Source organism: Pseudophryne corroboree, chromosome 10, assembly GCF_028390025.1.
Source record: "Pseudophryne corroboree isolate aPseCor3 chromosome 10, aPseCor3.hap2, whole genome shotgun sequence".
Lineage (NCBI taxonomy): Eukaryota > Metazoa > Chordata > Amphibia > Anura > Myobatrachidae > Pseudophryne > Pseudophryne corroboree.
In genome coordinates, this window is record NC_086453.1 from 250,280,323 (window position 1) to 250,297,679 (window position 17,357).

The 17,357-nt window shown below is 46.2% G+C and overlaps 1 protein-coding gene across 1 annotated transcript in view; it reads right to left on the minus strand.

Moving 5' to 3' along the window:
- Nucleotides 1-17,357, minus strand: part of ZW10 (zw10 kinetochore protein) — a 174,888-nt gene that overhangs the window by 15,106 nt on the left and 142,425 nt on the right. The window contains exons 12-15 of the mRNA XM_063943187.1: nucleotides 10,231-10,400; nucleotides 3,306-3,436; nucleotides 2,453-2,584; nucleotides 1,647-1,849 (exon numbers count right to left, since the gene is read on the minus strand). Of these exons, the coding sequence (XP_063799257.1) occupies nucleotides 1,647-1,849; nucleotides 2,453-2,584; nucleotides 3,306-3,436; nucleotides 10,231-10,400 (636 nt within the window). The remainder of the gene's footprint in view (nucleotides 1-1,646; nucleotides 1,850-2,452; nucleotides 2,585-3,305; nucleotides 3,437-10,230; nucleotides 10,401-17,357) is intronic.

Sequence of the window (17,357 nt, forward strand, 5' to 3'; positions counted from 1 at the left end):
TTTCTTTGAAGTCATGGCTGAACTGTAGCAGCAGGATGGGGGGGCCGCTGGTATTCTCGATCACTGTGGCCAGCATTAATCGGGACATACTGGAAGTTGAGCCACATAGGCAGATGCTGGAAGATTATCTTCCTGGCAGTTGCCCAGTGGGCGTTCCTGATTGGACGCATCAGATAGGACCACACCAGGAAAATGGTTAAAAATACTTTGAAGTTGGAAATCGTTGAAGTGAAATTCTGTAATGCAGCTGTTCCAAGGACAAATTAAATCCCTGTTAAAACCTCCCCAGGTCACCAACATACGGATTTAGCCACGCTCGTTGTGGCTACATTGGCCGTGTACGGGCACTCCCGGCACGGCTATGTGCGCCTGTGCTAAGCCGCACCGAGCTACGTCTTTTGCCGCTCCCATTCATGTGAAATTGGCCCATGTATGTCAAAGGTGAACGTGTGCCTTAGACGGGCACGTGGTCGCAGCAAACGAGGCTCAAATGCTCCTAGATGTAGCCACGATGAGCATGGCTATATCTGTATCTGCTGTATTATAACATACAGTAAAATATTGGGATCATTCATACTGGAGTCTGTCTTGTAGAAAAAAAAAAGTGCTGCCAAAAGTAGTCGTTTTTTTGCTTTAAGAATATTTTGCCGTTTTAAGAGCCCAGTTTAGTGGGGCATGGTGAGAGATCAACAGTGGAGGTAGCCATGGATACAACAGATCAGTTTTCTCTGGAGCAGAAATAGATCTAAGAATCTGAGTAGTTACTAATCTCTACCAACAATACAGAGGGAATGTCAGAGTGCTGCCCATTAATGTGTTGGCATGTACAGGACCTGAGAGAAGGATCCAAAGACCAGCAGTGGGCATGCATCAATGGTTCAGTTTTCACATATACAGATTTGACCTCCTACTTCCTTGCTGCAGTCACACTAGACAGCCCTTCAAGTAGTGCCATGCCGTGGCGGGATTCAGTAGCGTTGAGCGTCTTTTTGAGTCTTTTGCAGTGTAATGCAATATGATGCATGATTTCTGCTGATTAAAATGATATGCAATATGCATATATTCTGTGCATTATAGCGGCTGTATCTGCATCTGAAATGAAACGTTACGGTGTTTTCCAGGAAATCACTGTAGCATAGCATTTTGTATGCAAATACAGTCGCAGTCACACACAGAATATAGGCATGCAGCATATCACTTTACTCAGCAGAAGCTGCTCATGTGTCATATTACATTGCACCCAAAACGCATATGCGCAGGGGAAAAAAAAAAAGCAAAAATGTCACATGGCACTTACACATTATGTGTAATGCGACTTGAAGCGCATGGAGCAAAGTTGTAGGAGGACACATCTGTAAATTTAGGTCCAGCATAACTGCCTGCCAAACAATGGCGCATTAAGCCAGGATTGATGAGTACTGAAGATAGGGGTATAAGCTTGACCATACCATCCTCTTCATGATAGTACTTTATCAACCCTAAAGTGGGACTTCTTTAAACAAAAACAAAAAAATCTAGCACTTACGAATCTTTGCTTTGAACATTTAGCCCCATTACATTACAGCCAAGTAAGGGTGTATGGTACACAAATAACCCCTGCTTCAAGAACACTCATTCAACAAATGGGCAGACGATGAGACACTTACCGATCGACAATCTCCTGAAGATTTGCTTGCAGGATAATCATGAGTTCTTTGAATTTCATCCACTTCTGCACATAGACTGGCACCTCCTCCTGAAACTTCTTGTTCTTGCCTTCTTCAGGAAGAGGAGTGAAGACGAGGGGTCCTTCCTCAACCATTGTACGACACAGGGAATATAGTTTTTCTCCATCTTCAGTGGAGATGTCCTGTCACAATGGAAAATCCATCTATAAACTGCAATCACTTTGTAGCCATTATCTGACCAGAATAGGTCAAACTAAAATGTATGGCCAGCTTTACATGACCCCTAATCTTCTGCCACCATTTTCTAACTGTTCTCTAAAATGATTTGAAAATCATGGCTCTCTGTTCCCTTGTTGCCCTTGGGTGGGTATTAAGTACACCATAAAGCAACTTCAAACACTTTAATTTTCTACGATAAACCTGGGAGCACAGTTTTATCTGGCCAGATCTCCCAGAACAACGGGTGTCATGACATCAGTTTATGTATCTCGTTATTATTGGCATTAAAAGCAGCTGAGTACCATCTACCACTACCTAGCAGCTATCCAGAATCATGTGGTTTCTTTTAAAGACAATAAAGATTCTTCTATTGCTTGCATTATTTCTTGAGATGAACTGTAGGGAGTGAATACATTTTAAAGACTGGTATGCACGTTTTGACTAGAACAAGCACACGTGAATTTGTCAACTAGGTTACATTATACAAGTAAATGTTAAGGACAACAAAACTCTGATCATTAGAGTAGTGCTAGCAACCTACTGTATTCCAACAGATGATAACCAACCTCCAAAGCTGTAATTTTGCTAATTATTTCAGTGATGGCCGTGTTCAACAATGTCCCCATGGCCTTGCAATATATAGCCACGGGAAGTACGTCCTGCCACACCTTTCCCAGGCGACTCAGTTGATGAATAACCTTATGAAGAGAATGTTGAAATGTAAGAGTCTCCAAAAATCAGAGAAGACCGTGATCTCACTATATGGCTCTGCTCTTTTATAATACAGGGTGGTCAATATGTGTGGAATGAGTAAGAAATATTAATTCAGTGTCTACATATGATATGGGAGTGTGGGGAACGGGGACTTTTGGGTATGTCACCAGTAAAATGGCCATCTTAAAGTCGCCCATCTTGGATGCAACTACAATTGTATTATTTTATTTATAAGGGTGTTTACACACTTATGGACCACCATGTACCATAACAAAGTAAAAGATAAAATTATTGTTCTACACCAGCAGTTCCCATACTTAGTTGAATAACAGTGACCTGGAGCATCGCCTCTATTTGTTTTTTTACTATATGTCTTGGCCAAATGTTTCTTACTGAGCAACTCTGCAATGATTACTAAATTAGGTATTACGTAATTGTGATTACAGGTCGTACTTAGATTCAGTTAAGATTGCACTTCAGTTTGTCCTTGAATTTTAGGATTGAAAGCCACCAGCAGGGATTTTGCCTGTAACATTGGGCATAAATAATTTGATTTGGTCTTGGAGCAACCAACCCATGGCACCCCAGAGTGCCACAGCAACCAGTTTGGGAACCACTGTTACACATCATTGCATCACAACAAAAATAGTGGACTTTAAAACCATATCATAAATGAGTTGCTAGGACACAGATTTAAAATCTCACCTGCCTTATTGCTTTGTGTGCCGATGTGTAATTTTGTTCATCTTCCATGTTGCTAAATGACCTTGCATTTGATAACCTATCAAGAAGGTCACCTTTCTGGGAGCGCATTTGTGCAAGAAAAGTCTCCGTGCCTTTGGAAAAATGAGCCATAAGTTGCACATTAAAAATAGGAATGTAATACCTACCGGTAATTCCTACTCTCATAGTCTGTAGTAGATACTGGGGAAACTATTTTAGTACCGTGGGTATAGATTGGGTCCACTGGAGCCTGGCACTTTAAGAAACATTTAATGTGTGCTGGCTCCTCCCCTCTATGACCCTCCTACCAAACTCAGTCTAGGAAAACTGTGCCCGAGGCAACGGACATACCATGAGAGAAGGAAACATATACACATATAGAAACAGCGGTGAGGTAACCTACCAACACACAACCATAATAGAATAGGAGTGCTAACCGGAACAGAGGATAGCAACACCAACTACAACAAAGGATAGCAAAGCTAACCCAACCTGGAAAAGAGACCGGAACAGCAGACCAACCAGAAACACTTATGCCAGGTAGGCAGAATTGAAGCACTAAGGCGTGCGCCCAGTATGTACTACGGACTACGAGAAAAGAAATTACCAGTAGGTATTAAATTCCTATTTTCTCTAACGTCCTAGTGGATACTGGGGAATGTACTTTAGTACCGTTGGGAAGACCCAAAGCTCCCAGAACAGGGAGATTGCTGAGACCCTTGCAAAACGGCCTGACCAAACTGAAAGACATCTTGGCCATGGTGTCGAACCTATAGAACTTTACAAACGTATTCGAACCAGACCAAGTAGCAGCTCGGCAAAACTGTAAGGCCGAGACACCCCGGGCAGCCGCGCAGGAAGAACCCACTGTTCTCATTGAGTGGGCCTGAATAGATGTCGGCAAGGGCAGAGTATAGACTTGTTGAATGATCAGCCTGAGCCAACAAGCAATAGATTGCTTAGAAGCCAGACAACCAATCTTTTGGCATCATAAAAGGAGAAACAGCGAGTCAGATTTCCGATGACGAGCAGTCCTCTTGACATAAATCTTCAGAGCCCTCACCACGTCCAAGGACTCTGGGGCAACTGAAGTGTCAGCCAACAACGGAACCACAATTGGTTGATTCACGTGAAAAGCTGACACCACTTTCGGCAAAACTGAGGCCGGGTCCCGAGTTCTGCCCTATCCTCATGAAATATCAAGTACAGGCCCTTACAGGATAAGGCCCCCAATTCAGAGACAAGTTTTGCAGATGCCAACGCCAGCAACGTGACAGTCTTCCAAGTGAGAAACTTCAATTCAACCCTTTGTAAGGGTTCAAAACAGACAGACTGAAGAAAGGACAAAACCACATTGAGATCCCACGGAGCCATGGGAGGTACGAAGGGCAGTTGCATGTGCAGAACTCCTTTTAGGAAAGTCTGTACTTCCTGCAACATTGCAAGTTGTTTCTGGAACAAGATAGAGAGCACCGAAATCTGTACTTTGACGGAGCCTAACCGTAGGCCCATATCCACACCTGCTTGTAGGAAAAGGAGAAAAAGACCAACTTGAAATTCCACGGGAGAAATCTTTCTACCTTCACACAAAGAAACATATTTTTTCAGATACGGTGGTAATGTTTCGACGTAACCACTTTCCGGGCCTGTACCATAGTGGAAATTTTCTGGCTAGAATCTCCATTAAAACATCTGTCTAGGATCTCACTTAAAACTTCCAAGCCGTCAAACGTAACAGCTGTAAGTCTGGATAGACGAACGGTCCTTGCTAAAGAAGGTCCTTTAGAAGCGGCAGAGGCCAGGGTTCTTCCAGAGACATGGTCAGGAGGTTTGCATACCAGACCCACCGAGGCCAATCTGGGGCAATTAGAATTGCCTGAACGCTTTCCCTTTTGAGTCTTTTTAGAACTCTTGGAATAAGCGGGATTGGAGGAAACAGGTAAACAATTCGGCAAGTCCATGGCGTCATCAGCGCGTCCACTGCTACAGTCTGCGGATCCCTCGTTCTGGAATAGTAACGGCGTAGCTTCTTGTTGAGACGAGAAGCCATCAGGTCTATCTGCGAACACCACCGGTGAATCAATTGTTGAAACACCCGAGGATGAAGGACCTATTCCCCTGGATGGAGGACATGCCTGCTGAGGAAGTCTGCCTCCCAATTGTCCACTCCTGGAATGAATACGGCCCCTGCGTTGGCCTCCGCCCAGAGGAGTATTTTTGACACTTGTCGCATTGCTGCTCTACTTCTTGTTTCTCCCTGTCGGTTTATGGGCCTAATTCAGAGTTGATCGCAGCAGCAAATTTTTTAGCAGTTGGGCAAAACCATGTGCACTGCAGGTGTGGCAGATGTAACATGTGCAGAGAGAGTTAGATTTGGGTGGGTTATTTTGTTTCTGTGCAGGGTAAATACTGGCTACTTTATTTTTACACTGCAATTTAGATTTAAGTTTAAACACACCCCACCCAAATCTAACTCTCTGCACATGTTCTATCAGCCCCCTTGCAGTGCACACGGTTTTGCCCAACTGCTAACAAATTTGCTGCTGCGATCAACTCTGAATTACCCCCAATGTAAACCACCGCCGTGGCATTGTCCGACTGAACTTGGATAGCTTGATCCTGGAGAAGAGAGGAAGCTTGTAGAAGGGCATTGTAAATCGCCCTGAGATCCAGGACGTTTATCGGTAGTGAAGATTCCTGACTTTCCCCTGGAACTGGGCCCCTTGGGTCACAGTCCCCCAACCCCGAAGGCTGGGATCCGTTGTCAGTAGAATCCAAGACTGTGTACTGAAACTGTGGCCTACCACCAGGTGAGGAATTTGTAGCCACCACAACAGGGAAATCCGAGCTCTGGGTGATAGGGTTACACTCCGATGCATGTGCAGATGAGACACCGACCACTTGTCCAGCAAATTCAGCTGAAACGGGACAGGCATTAAATCTCCCATACTGGACTGCCTCGTATGAGGCCACCATCCATTGTCCATTGAAAGAAACACCTTCTGAGACACTGAGTCCAGTATCATTCCCAGGAACTGAAGTCGTTGCAATGGTTCCAGGTGATATTTCTGAAAATTCAGGATCCACCGATGATCCGTAAGCAGGAGAGTCGTCAGGTCGATGCTTTGTAGCAGACGTTCCCTGGACATTGCTTTTATCAGGAGATCTTCCAAATAGGGGACAATGTTGACTCCCATTTTGCGCAGTTGCAGCATCACCTCCGCCATAACCTTTGTGAACACACTTGGAGCTGTGGAGAGACCAAGAGTAAGGCCTGAAACTGGAAGAGGCCAAGATAGCGAACCTAAGGTAAGCCTGATGAGGGGGCCACATAGGGATGTGCAGGTAAGCATCCTTGACGTCTAGGGACACTAGAAATTCCCCCTCTTCCAGACCGGACACCACTGCCCTAAGGGACTTCATCTTGAATTTGAATACAGATAAGGGTTTAAAGCTTTCAGATTCAAGATGGACCACACCAAACCGACCGGTTTTGGTACGACAAAAAGACTGGAATAAAACCCCCTGTTGTGTAACGAAGGAGGCACTGGAACCACAACTCCTGTTTGTAAAAGCTTTTGAATGGCCTCCTACAAGGTTACTCATGCTATGTGTGAAGCTGGCAAGCCCGACCTGAAGAATCAGTGGGGAGGAAGCACTTGAAATTCCAGCCAGTATCCTTGGGAGATGAGGTCCCTTACCAAATGATCCAGGCAGTACTCCGCCCATACATGGGCAAAGTGTTGAAGGAGAGTACCTACCTGAAAGTCGCCTTGCCGTTGGGGCCCAACATCACGCTGACGGCTTCATGGCAGGGGATCCAGAGGTCTGGTCCAGGCATGCAGCAGCTGCTGGTTTCCAGCGAGATCCTCTAACAGAATTGGAAGCCCCTCGGCCTCTGCCTCTGAATCTTGCCACAAAGAAGGCCCCGAGTAGGGACATCTAGAAGGTAGAGCAGCCGACGGCAGACAGTGAGATTTACCCGCCATCGTCTGAGAGATCCACTTGTTCAACTGTTCACCAAATAGTGCATCTCCTGTAAAGGGAAGATTCTCCACAACCTTTTTGGAATCAGCATCCGCTGACCTTCGACGCAGCCACAGGGCTCTGTGGGCCGAGACCGCCATAGCAGTGGTACGGCCATAAATCTGACAAAATTCCTTAACAGTCTCGCTCATAAAGTTTGCAGCATCCTGGATATGCTGCAGCAGCGTAATGATTTCCTCCTGAGGGAGTTAAATCCATTTATTATATTATCAGACCATTTGACCACTGCCCTTGAAATCCAACCACAAACTATAGTGGGACACTGAGCCACGCCAGCCGCCGCATATAGTGCTTTGAGAGAGGTCTCAATCTTCCGGTCAGCTGGGTCCTTTAGAGATATAGCCCCAGGTATCGGTAGAACCAGCTTACGTGATAGCCTGGACACAGAAGTATCGACTGACGGGGGGTTTTCCCATACCTTACTATCTTCAGCAGGGAAGAGATAGGATGATAACAACCTCTGAGGAGTTTTGAATTTCTTATCAGGATTGACCCACGCCTCTTTGGCCAGGGAGTTTAATTCCTTAGATATAGAAAAAGTGGCTGAGGATTCAGGTTTTACATTAAAATACAATTCCTCTTCTGGTTCTGCTTCCTTATCGGGAATGTTAAGAACTTCCCTAATAGCATAAATTAGTGCTTCCACCCCCCAGGGACAGAGAGCTGTCCTCATCCATATCAACTTCTGTTTCATCTGGAAGTCTGGAAGTTCAGAATCAGAATGGAGCACTTATGGAAGTGGACGTTTATGTGACACCAACAGAGGGGGGGGCTGAGGAGCCTGTCTGTGAACTGCAGCCTTAGCCATATTATCGACAGATTGTTTTAGTACCTGTCGTTCTTGCCTAGCTGCAGCTAGTTCTGTATTTATATTATGAATCATGCCTTTAAATGACTCCAACCAGTCAGGTGCCTGTGTACTATTACCCTGAGAGGATAAGGAACACTGGGGGTCATTCCGAGTTGATCGCTAGCTGCCGTTGTTCGCAGCGCAGCGATCAGGCTAAAATTTGGCATTTCTGCGCATGCACCGCAATGCGCACACGCGACGTACGGGTACAAGGTCCTTTGTGGTTTTGCACAGGTTATTGCGAAGCTCTCAGTCGCACGGCCAAACGCAGGAAGATTGACAGGAAGTGAAAGTTTCTGGGTGTCAACCGACCGTTTTTAGGGAGTGCTTAGAAAAATGCAGGCGCGTCGGGGTAAACGTAGGCGTGGCTGGGCGAACGCTGGGCGGGTGTGTGATGTCAAAAACCGTCCCTCGTCGTTAGAATCAACGCACACGAATAGTACCTACAGGGCTGGTCTTGTTTTGCACAAAATGATTTTACAGGCGCTCTGCTGCACAACGTCCGCACTTCTGCAAAGCGAAAATACACTCACCGGTGGGCGGCGACAATGCGTTTGCATGGCTGCTAAAAGTAGCTAGCGAGCAACTCTGAATGACCCCCACTGTTCACACAGGAGAGATCCCTCAGAGGAATGTGTAAAGGTACAAGAAGTACACATAGCCTTATCTGCAGACATTTTGCACAGAGTGAAATCAACATACAGTGTAGTGATAAACACAAAGTGAAACCACACACACGCCAGACAGCACCTGGAGTGACACAGAGAGAATGGAGACCAGCACTGCATACACAGCAAAGCAGTACTCTGCTGTGTAAACTGTAATTACTTTTGCTTTGGATCAGCGGCACCAACGCTGATGTGCTCCCCCTTTCCTATGAACCCCCAGGTACCAGTACAGTAGTCTGTGCAGCCGGGTCTGTGTGGAGGAGCAGCATGTATGCAGCCTTGTTGATATGGTTACAGGTAATTTTTTAGTGTGCTGGGGGGATACCAGGTAGGAAAAGCACCCCTACCTCCCTGTCTGCGGTTAGCCTGGTTTATCCGCACCAGCAGAAAATGGCGCCTTTCCCGCCTCTGGTCTCGCTCTCCAGGAAGCCCCGACTCCGTAATAGCGCGCGGTCCCTTCTAAAATGATACTGGCATTATCTGTAAAGGAGCGCAATATTAGATGCTGTGCACCCCTAGTGGAAGTATAACACCTCTTTTCTGCCAGTGTAGTCCGCGGTGGGAACTGCAGCTCGTGGCCCTTGAACGCCGCGTCTGTCATGCCACCAATAGTCACCAGGGATTTGCTAATCGGGACCCCGGTGTTAACACTCAAAGCACCTGCGTCTATCCAGCATCTGTTAGGAGGTGGCGGCTAGCTGCCAGCGTGTGCACACACAGTGTGGTGTGTGAAACAGCGCCTCAGGAGCTTAATGTCCTGTCAGCTGGGATTACGAACCATTAACAATCAGGAGATTGATTGATTGACCCCCCAAGTCCCACGACGCAGGTAGACTGGTTGCCAACCAGTACTACCTGAAAATAAACTACAGTAAAATAAAGATTTGAAGAAAACTCTCTGGACCTCCAGAGGAATGTACCCTGCTCCTTGAGCACATTTTTCTAAACGGAGTCTGGTAGGAGGGGCATAGAGAGGAGGAGCCAGCACACACTAAAGGTTTCTTAAAGTGCCAGGCTCCAGTGGACCTGATATATACCCACAGTACTAAAGTACATTCCCCAGTATCCACTAGGACGTTAGAGAAATGGGGAAATCCAAACAGACAACTTCAGGGGTCTATTGAGCATATTGTCTAAGCATACGAGAAGACACCATGGTGACTACATGGATCTATTCTACATGAAAAGTATATTAAAGAATGAAACACATTTCATGAAGACTAGCTCATGATCAGACCGTATTTATACACATCCTACCACCCCCCCCAATATACATACATTACTGAGGTTTATGCCGATTCTAATTACCAACCAATCACCACAAAAACTTTAACTTTCATACCTAGTCTTCGGAATCCAGGAACCATGTCAACAAATGTAGCTGCTCCATCACTAAGCGGGGAAGGAAGATGGTACCGAAACTGGTGTCCAAGTGTTAGCAGATGGTGTGCAATGTACATGCAATTGTTGTGGTGGATGGCAGAGAGCTGAGGAAGTTTCTGTAGGTTCTCTCTAAAATCAAGGGAAACAAAAAAGTTCAACAACATCCATACGGAAGACTGAGGAAACGGCAGAGCAAGTGGTAACATGCGACAATTTCAACAAGGTTAATTTGGGTAATTTTCATAGAGAGAACTCGTGGGTAATTAACAGACAGCCACACTACTCCCACAGGAGTTTGAATTTTGTTGAATCTTTTTTGTCTGTTTGATTTAGTTTACTGCTGCATTGGTTATTTAAATATAGCAAAAAATAGGTCAAACTTTTTCAGAATTGTCTAATACACAATTTTTTATCATGCCAATATAAAATGAGGTCTATCAAGTACCCCAGTTTGGGTGCTCAGATCAGCCCCCTAACCACTTACCTGGCGTGGTTGCATCAGATACAACCACACCAGTCTGGACTTTCCCTCGTATGGTCGCATCTGATGCCACCAGTCAGAAAGCCCACTGTGCGGTTGCTGAAAGATAATCTTCCACTCTCAGAGGGACCTCATTGCCCCTCTTCTTCCTGGTTTCCTACCCCAGTGCCTACCGTGCAGCATCCCCTAGCCCACAGTTGCAGAGATTAGCAGCCACTAGAGAAATATAATAGAAGTTCCCCTAAACCTTGCCTGTGTACACCAGGAGGCTGCAGAGGGAAGCAGCAGCCGCTGGTAAAATGTAGCTTCACGATAATCGCAATGTTCTGTTAATCAATGAAACAATATGTTTAACCAATAGTTATTCAAAAATATATATATATTTATTTTTAATAAAATTGTGTGAGATGTTTTAAACAGATATTCTTAACCTAATTCAATCATTAAAAAAAAAAACAATTTCTGAGTGAATTTTTGAAAAAATATTAGCCAGTTAAGTGGTTAAAATACCCATGAAACAACTGTGTGAAAATAACCCTATCCCATGGGATATTTTTCAGACACAATTTTATTTTTTCTCCTGTATCTACTGTGGGATAACAGTCTGAAAATGTATCAGAATAATGACTTTTCATACAAAACAAAAAAATAAAGAGAAAAAAAAATTCTAGGAAGTATCAGAGTTACAGCAAAGTTTAATTTTGTCTGAGAATTACCAGTTAACCCTACTTAAAACTGGAAGCAGCTCTATGACCTGGCATATTAGGGGCACTCCATAACAGAATCCCAAAACTCATTAACAAATCATATGAGCACTCCTCCTAATCCTTCTCCTTTATTCACACATGCCTGAAGGTTTAAAGAATGGATGCTTCTTGGCACAAAAAAAAAAAAAAAAAAAATTTTGCAAATACAGGTATGTTCCATCTATTTAGCAAATGAGAGGCTAACAGTGTTGGTGTTTGATTTATTTTTAAAATTAATTGATATTGTGGAAAACCCTGCACAATAAAGAAATACAAATTCTAGAATAAGTTATCAAAGAACCAGTATATTCTCAATGGGCTAAGGCAGGGAGCCGGCCACCTTACCTGCCTGACATCCGGATGCGGCTGTGGGGCTTACCAGAGGTGTGTTGCCTTGTATGGGATTCCCTGCGGCGGAAGTCACCGAAACAGTCGCCGATGCTGCCGCCGCAGGGTGTTGGACGCCTCAAATAGTTGAAAGAAAAAAGTAAGCTGGGGTGAGCAGCCTCCCCCCTGAAATGGTGCCCGCTCTTGCCGGCACCAAAGTAGAACTTGCGGGTCCTAACTAGGGATGGCCAACCACCATTGAAATCACTGATGGTCTATGACCGATATCAAATACTTTTAACATCGATGTGGGAGAACCAGATGGTTTCCCGCCATCGATGGTTCAGTGCCAACAAAAATATTTTATTTATATTTTTCCATCTGATTGGCCCACAGTTCATTTTACAGTAACGCATTTACAGACTATTTTACACCATCGAGGTTATCCATTAATGGTATCATTGCTGGTGACCATCGATGGCTAACCCACCAATGGCCATCCCTAGCCCTAACAGGGGGGCAGGGTATAGGGGAGAGGGGGGCTGGACACGCTGGGTAAAAAAAGTTAACCCCTTTGGTGCCTGCTCAGTCCCTCACAGCCTATAACCCAGTGTAGCTTCTCTCCTGTGTCCCCTAGCGGATGAACAGGGAAAATAGAATTTTAATTACCTACCGGTAAATCCTTTTCTTGTAGTCCATAAGGGATACTGGGGGAATCTAGTACGATGGGGTATAGGCGGGGTCCAAAGGAGTGTGCTGGCTCCTCCCCCTTATGCCCACTTCCACAGGCAGTTATAGGTAAAACAGTGCCCGAAGGAGAAAGGACATACTTTAGAGAAGGAACATAACAATGAGTGGTGAGATTTACACACTTGCACACCACTAACAAAAACGACCAGCAACGGCTGGTAACAAAACAGTAACAACTGAACAGATAACCATATAAAAGACAACCTGCAGAAAAGTCAACGCATTGAGGCGGGCGCCCAATATCCCTTATGGACTACGAAAAAAGAATTAACCAGTAGGTAATTAAAATCCTATTTTCTCTAGCATCCATAAGGGATATTGGGGGAATCTAGTACGATAGGGATGTCCCAATGCCTCCAGAACGGGCAGGAATGTGTGGAGACGTCTGCAGCACCGCCTGCCCAAACTGGGAATCTTCCTTGGCCAGGGCATCAAACCTGTAGAACTTCACAAAGGTGTTCTTCCCTGACCAGGTAGCAGCTCGGCATAGTTGCAAGGTCGAGATTCCACGGGCAGCCGCCCAGGAAGACCTCACCGATCTTGTAGACCGGGCCTTCAAAGACTGTGGAACAGGTAAGGCTGCCAACACATAGGCCTGTTGGACAGAGTCTAAGCCAACGAGCAATGGACTGCTTTGAAGCAGAGCAACCCTTTTTCTGTGCATCATATAGCACGAATAAGGAATCAGTCTTTCTGAACCGAGCCGTTCTCTTGACATAGCTCTTCAAGGCTCGCCCAGCATCCAATGCCTCCTGAGGAGCAGAAGAGCCAGAACTTCACGGAACCACAACAGGTTGATACAAGTGGAACGCAGAGACGACCTTCGGCAGGAACTGCTGCCTAGTCCTGAGCTCCACTATGTCCTCATAAAAGACCAAGTAAGGGCTTTTACACGATAGGGTGCCCAATTCTGAGACATGCCTAGCCGAAGCCAGGGCCAATAACATTCCCATCTTACACGTGAGGTACTTGTCTTCTACCGTCATCAGAGGTTCAAACCAGGAGGACTGTAAAAATTTCAACACTACATTTAAATCCTAGGGTCCCGTGGGCGGCACAAAATGAGGTTGAATGGGAAGCACCCCTTGCAAGAAGGTCTGAACTGCTGGCAATACTGGCAATTTCTTCTGGAAGAAAATGTAGAGAGCTGAAATCTGGACCTTAATGGAACCCAGACATAAGCCCTTATCCACACCAGCATGCAGGGAATGGAGGAAACATCTCAAGTGGAATGCCGCAGGCAGATACGTGCGGTCCTCGCACCAGGAGACATATCTCCTCCGGATATGATGATAGTGTTTTGACATCATAGGTTTCCTGACCTGAACCATGGTAGCAACAACCTTTTTGGAAAGGTCCTTGTGAGCTAGGATGTCCTGCTCAACCTCCATGCCGTCAAACGTAGCCGCCGTAAGTCCGGGTATACGAACAGACCTTGTTGAAGAAGATCTCTTTTCAGTGGCAGAGGCCAAGCGTCTTCAACGGACATGTCCAGAAGATCCGCGTACCACGCCTTCAGAGGCCAATCCGGGACAATCAGAATCGCCTGGACACCTTGATTCCTGATTTGCTTTAGCACCCTTGGAAATAATGGAATCGGAAGAAACAGATAGACCAGACGGTACTGCCAAGGCGACGTTAGTGCATCTACTGCCCTCGCCTGAAGGTCCCTGGTTCGTGAGCAATACCAAGGAAGCTTTTTGTTGAGATGAGAAGCCATCATGTCTATTTTTAGGCAGCCCCACCGATTGATGATCTGCTGAAATACCTGATGGTGAAGCCCCCACTCTCCCGGGCGGAGATCGTGATCGTTGTCCACTCCCGGAATGAAAATTGCGGACAGTGCTCTTGCATTTCTTTCTGCCCAGAGGAATATCTTTGACACCTCTCGCATGCAGGCCCTGCTTTTTGTTCCTCCTTGTCGACTGATGTACGCTACTGCCGTGGTGCTGTCCGACTGTACCTGGATCCGGTAATCCTTGAGTAGAGGGAGAGGCCTAAATCAGAGCATTGAAGATTGCCCGAAGTTCCAAAATGTTAATCGGAAGGAGGGCTTCGTGGGTTGACCACCTGCTCTGGAACTGAGCCCCGTGGGTGACAGCTCCCCATCCTCTCAGACTCGCATCCATCGTGAGGAGGATCCAATCCGGAATCCCAAAACTTCGGCCTTCCAGTAGGTTGGAGGACTGCAGCCACCACAGGAGGGAAATCCTGGCCTGAGGTGACAGCCATATTATCCGGAGTATCTGAAGATGTGATCCGGATCACTTGCTCAGATCATCTAATTGAAATGTTCTGGCATGGAACATTCCATACTGGATCATCTCGTACGAGGCAACCATCTTCCCCAACAATCTTATACAAAGATGGATGGATATTAGGGTAGGCCGGAGAACCATGTGGACCCATCTCCTGAAGTGTTCTCGCTTTTTCCTCTGGGAGGAACACTTTCTGGGCCACAGTATCCAGCAATATTCCTAGGAACAGGAGCCGTTGTGTTGGCTCCAGGTGGGACTTCTGTAAATGGAGGATCCACCCATGGTGTGACAGAAGTTGAATAGTGTGATCTAGATGGAGCAATAAAAGCTCCCTGGATCTCGCTTTTATCAAGAGGTCGTCCAAATAAGGGACAACATTGACCCCCTGGACCCGGAGTTGGATCATCATCTCCACCATTACCTTCGTGAACACCCGCGGAGCTGTTAATTCTTATTCTTACAGACCTGCGATCACTACTCGCAAGGATTCCATCTTGAACCTGAAAACCCTTAGGTAAAGGTTCAAGGATTTTAGATTCAAAATGGGTCTTACCGAACCGGCTGGTTTCGGTACCACGAACAGGTTGGAATAGTAACCCCCTTCCCTGTTGTTGTAGTGGCACTGGAACAATGACTTGGAACTGGACTAACTTTAGGATGGCCTATTGCAGCGTAACACGCGTACCCTCCAAAGCTGGCAAGCTTGTTTTGAAAAATCGTTTGGGAGAAGCACCGTCGAACTCCAGCTTGTAGCCCTGAAAAATGAGGTCCTTTACCCAAGTATCCTGGCAGGAACTTTCCCAGATGTGGCTGAAGTGAGGCAGTCGAGCTTCCACCTCAAGATCCCCTCGGGGTAGGTGGGCACTGTCATTCATTCTGAGGCCTTAGTGGAAGCTGAACTGGTGCTCTGTTCCTGAGAACCTGCGGCTGCTTGTTTTCTTGCCTTACCTCTGGTGCCTCTAGCCGCATTGCAGGCACCTCTGGCCCTAGATCGATATCTGTTAGACCGAAAAGGACAAAGCTGATGGCCCCGGGTAGGAACGTCTAGCCGGCTGGGCCCCAGAGGGGAGAAACGTGGATTTCCCCACAGTAACTGAAATCCACGTATCCAATTCCACCCCGAAGAGCCATTCCCCTGAAAAGGGGAGAGACTCCACATTGCACTTGGACACTGCGTCCGCTACCCACTGACGCAACCACAAAGCCTTGCGCGCCGACATTGCCATAGCGGTGGTCCTAGCATTAATATTGCCTATCTCCTTGAAGGAGTCGCACAGGACGCATGCAGTGTCCTGAATGTGCTTCAGGAGAGTCACTGTAGTGACCAGGGACATATCCCCCGAGAGGCCCTCTTGAATCGGAGTAGCCCATGTATGAATGGCATGCATCATCCAGCAACCTGCTATGACTGGTCTTTGTGATATACCCACTGCAGTGTAGATAGACTTCAGTGTAGTCTCTATTTTTCTATCCCCAGAGTCCTTTATGGTAAAGGAGCCCGGAGCTGGCAGTACTGCCTTTTTAGATAGACGAGATACTGATACGTCAACAGCGGGATGGGTTCTTCCCAGATTTTCCTGCCTTCAGGAGCAAATTGGAAAGTGTGCAAAAACCGTCTTGACACTTTATCTGGATTTTTCCAGGCTAACTTAAATAGGTTATCTAACTCTGCAGAATTAGGGAAAGTAACATTAAGCTTGTTTTGTGCAAAGAAAAACTACTTCTGTGACGCAGTGTCCTCTAGAGGGAGCTTTAACACATCCCGTATAGCCAGAATTAGGGGTTCAATACCCTGAGAAGAATCGGTATCCCCAGTAAGTGGAACCAATTCCTCCCCCTCCTCCTGTATCTCCTCAGTCTGAGAGTAAGGCAGGTAACCCATGTTTAAGTGGTCCTGAGTTAGAGAGGGGGGGCTGTGGAACATCTGCAGTTGCAGCCAGGTCTACAACAGCCTGCTGCAGTTGTTGAGTTTTTTGAAGATTAGCAGTGAGCTTGGATGACATATCTGACATCATGGATTTTATGGCACCTAGCCAGGAAGGCTCTTGACCCTAAACCCCAGTCCCCTCACTGTGCTGTGAGAACTGACTACATTGTTCACATGACATGGAACCATATGTAGAAGGAGAGAATCTGGTGTGACAGACACTGCATAATTGGTGTTTTACCATGTTTACAGCAAACACTTACATACTGTACACACAGACAAGTAATACAATAGCAAGCCGGTCTTTACTGTATGTGAGAGGGAGACAGAGAGAAGGGAACAGCACACCCAAGCTAAACAGCCCCAGTGAGGCTGCAAGCAGTTATATCACAGTGAAACACTGGAATTTTTGTCCTTTTCAGGACACAGAACGTGTACAATAGCGGCTCTCCCCCTTTGCTACACCCTTGTACCAGTTTTCCGGCATATGCTGAGTGTCTGGAGGAGCTGTGTGTGCCTGCTGTTACAGGTGTAAGCAGAGGAAGGCGCCAAAACGCAGCTGGTCCCGCTCTGAGGAAGCCCCACCCCCTGTAATGG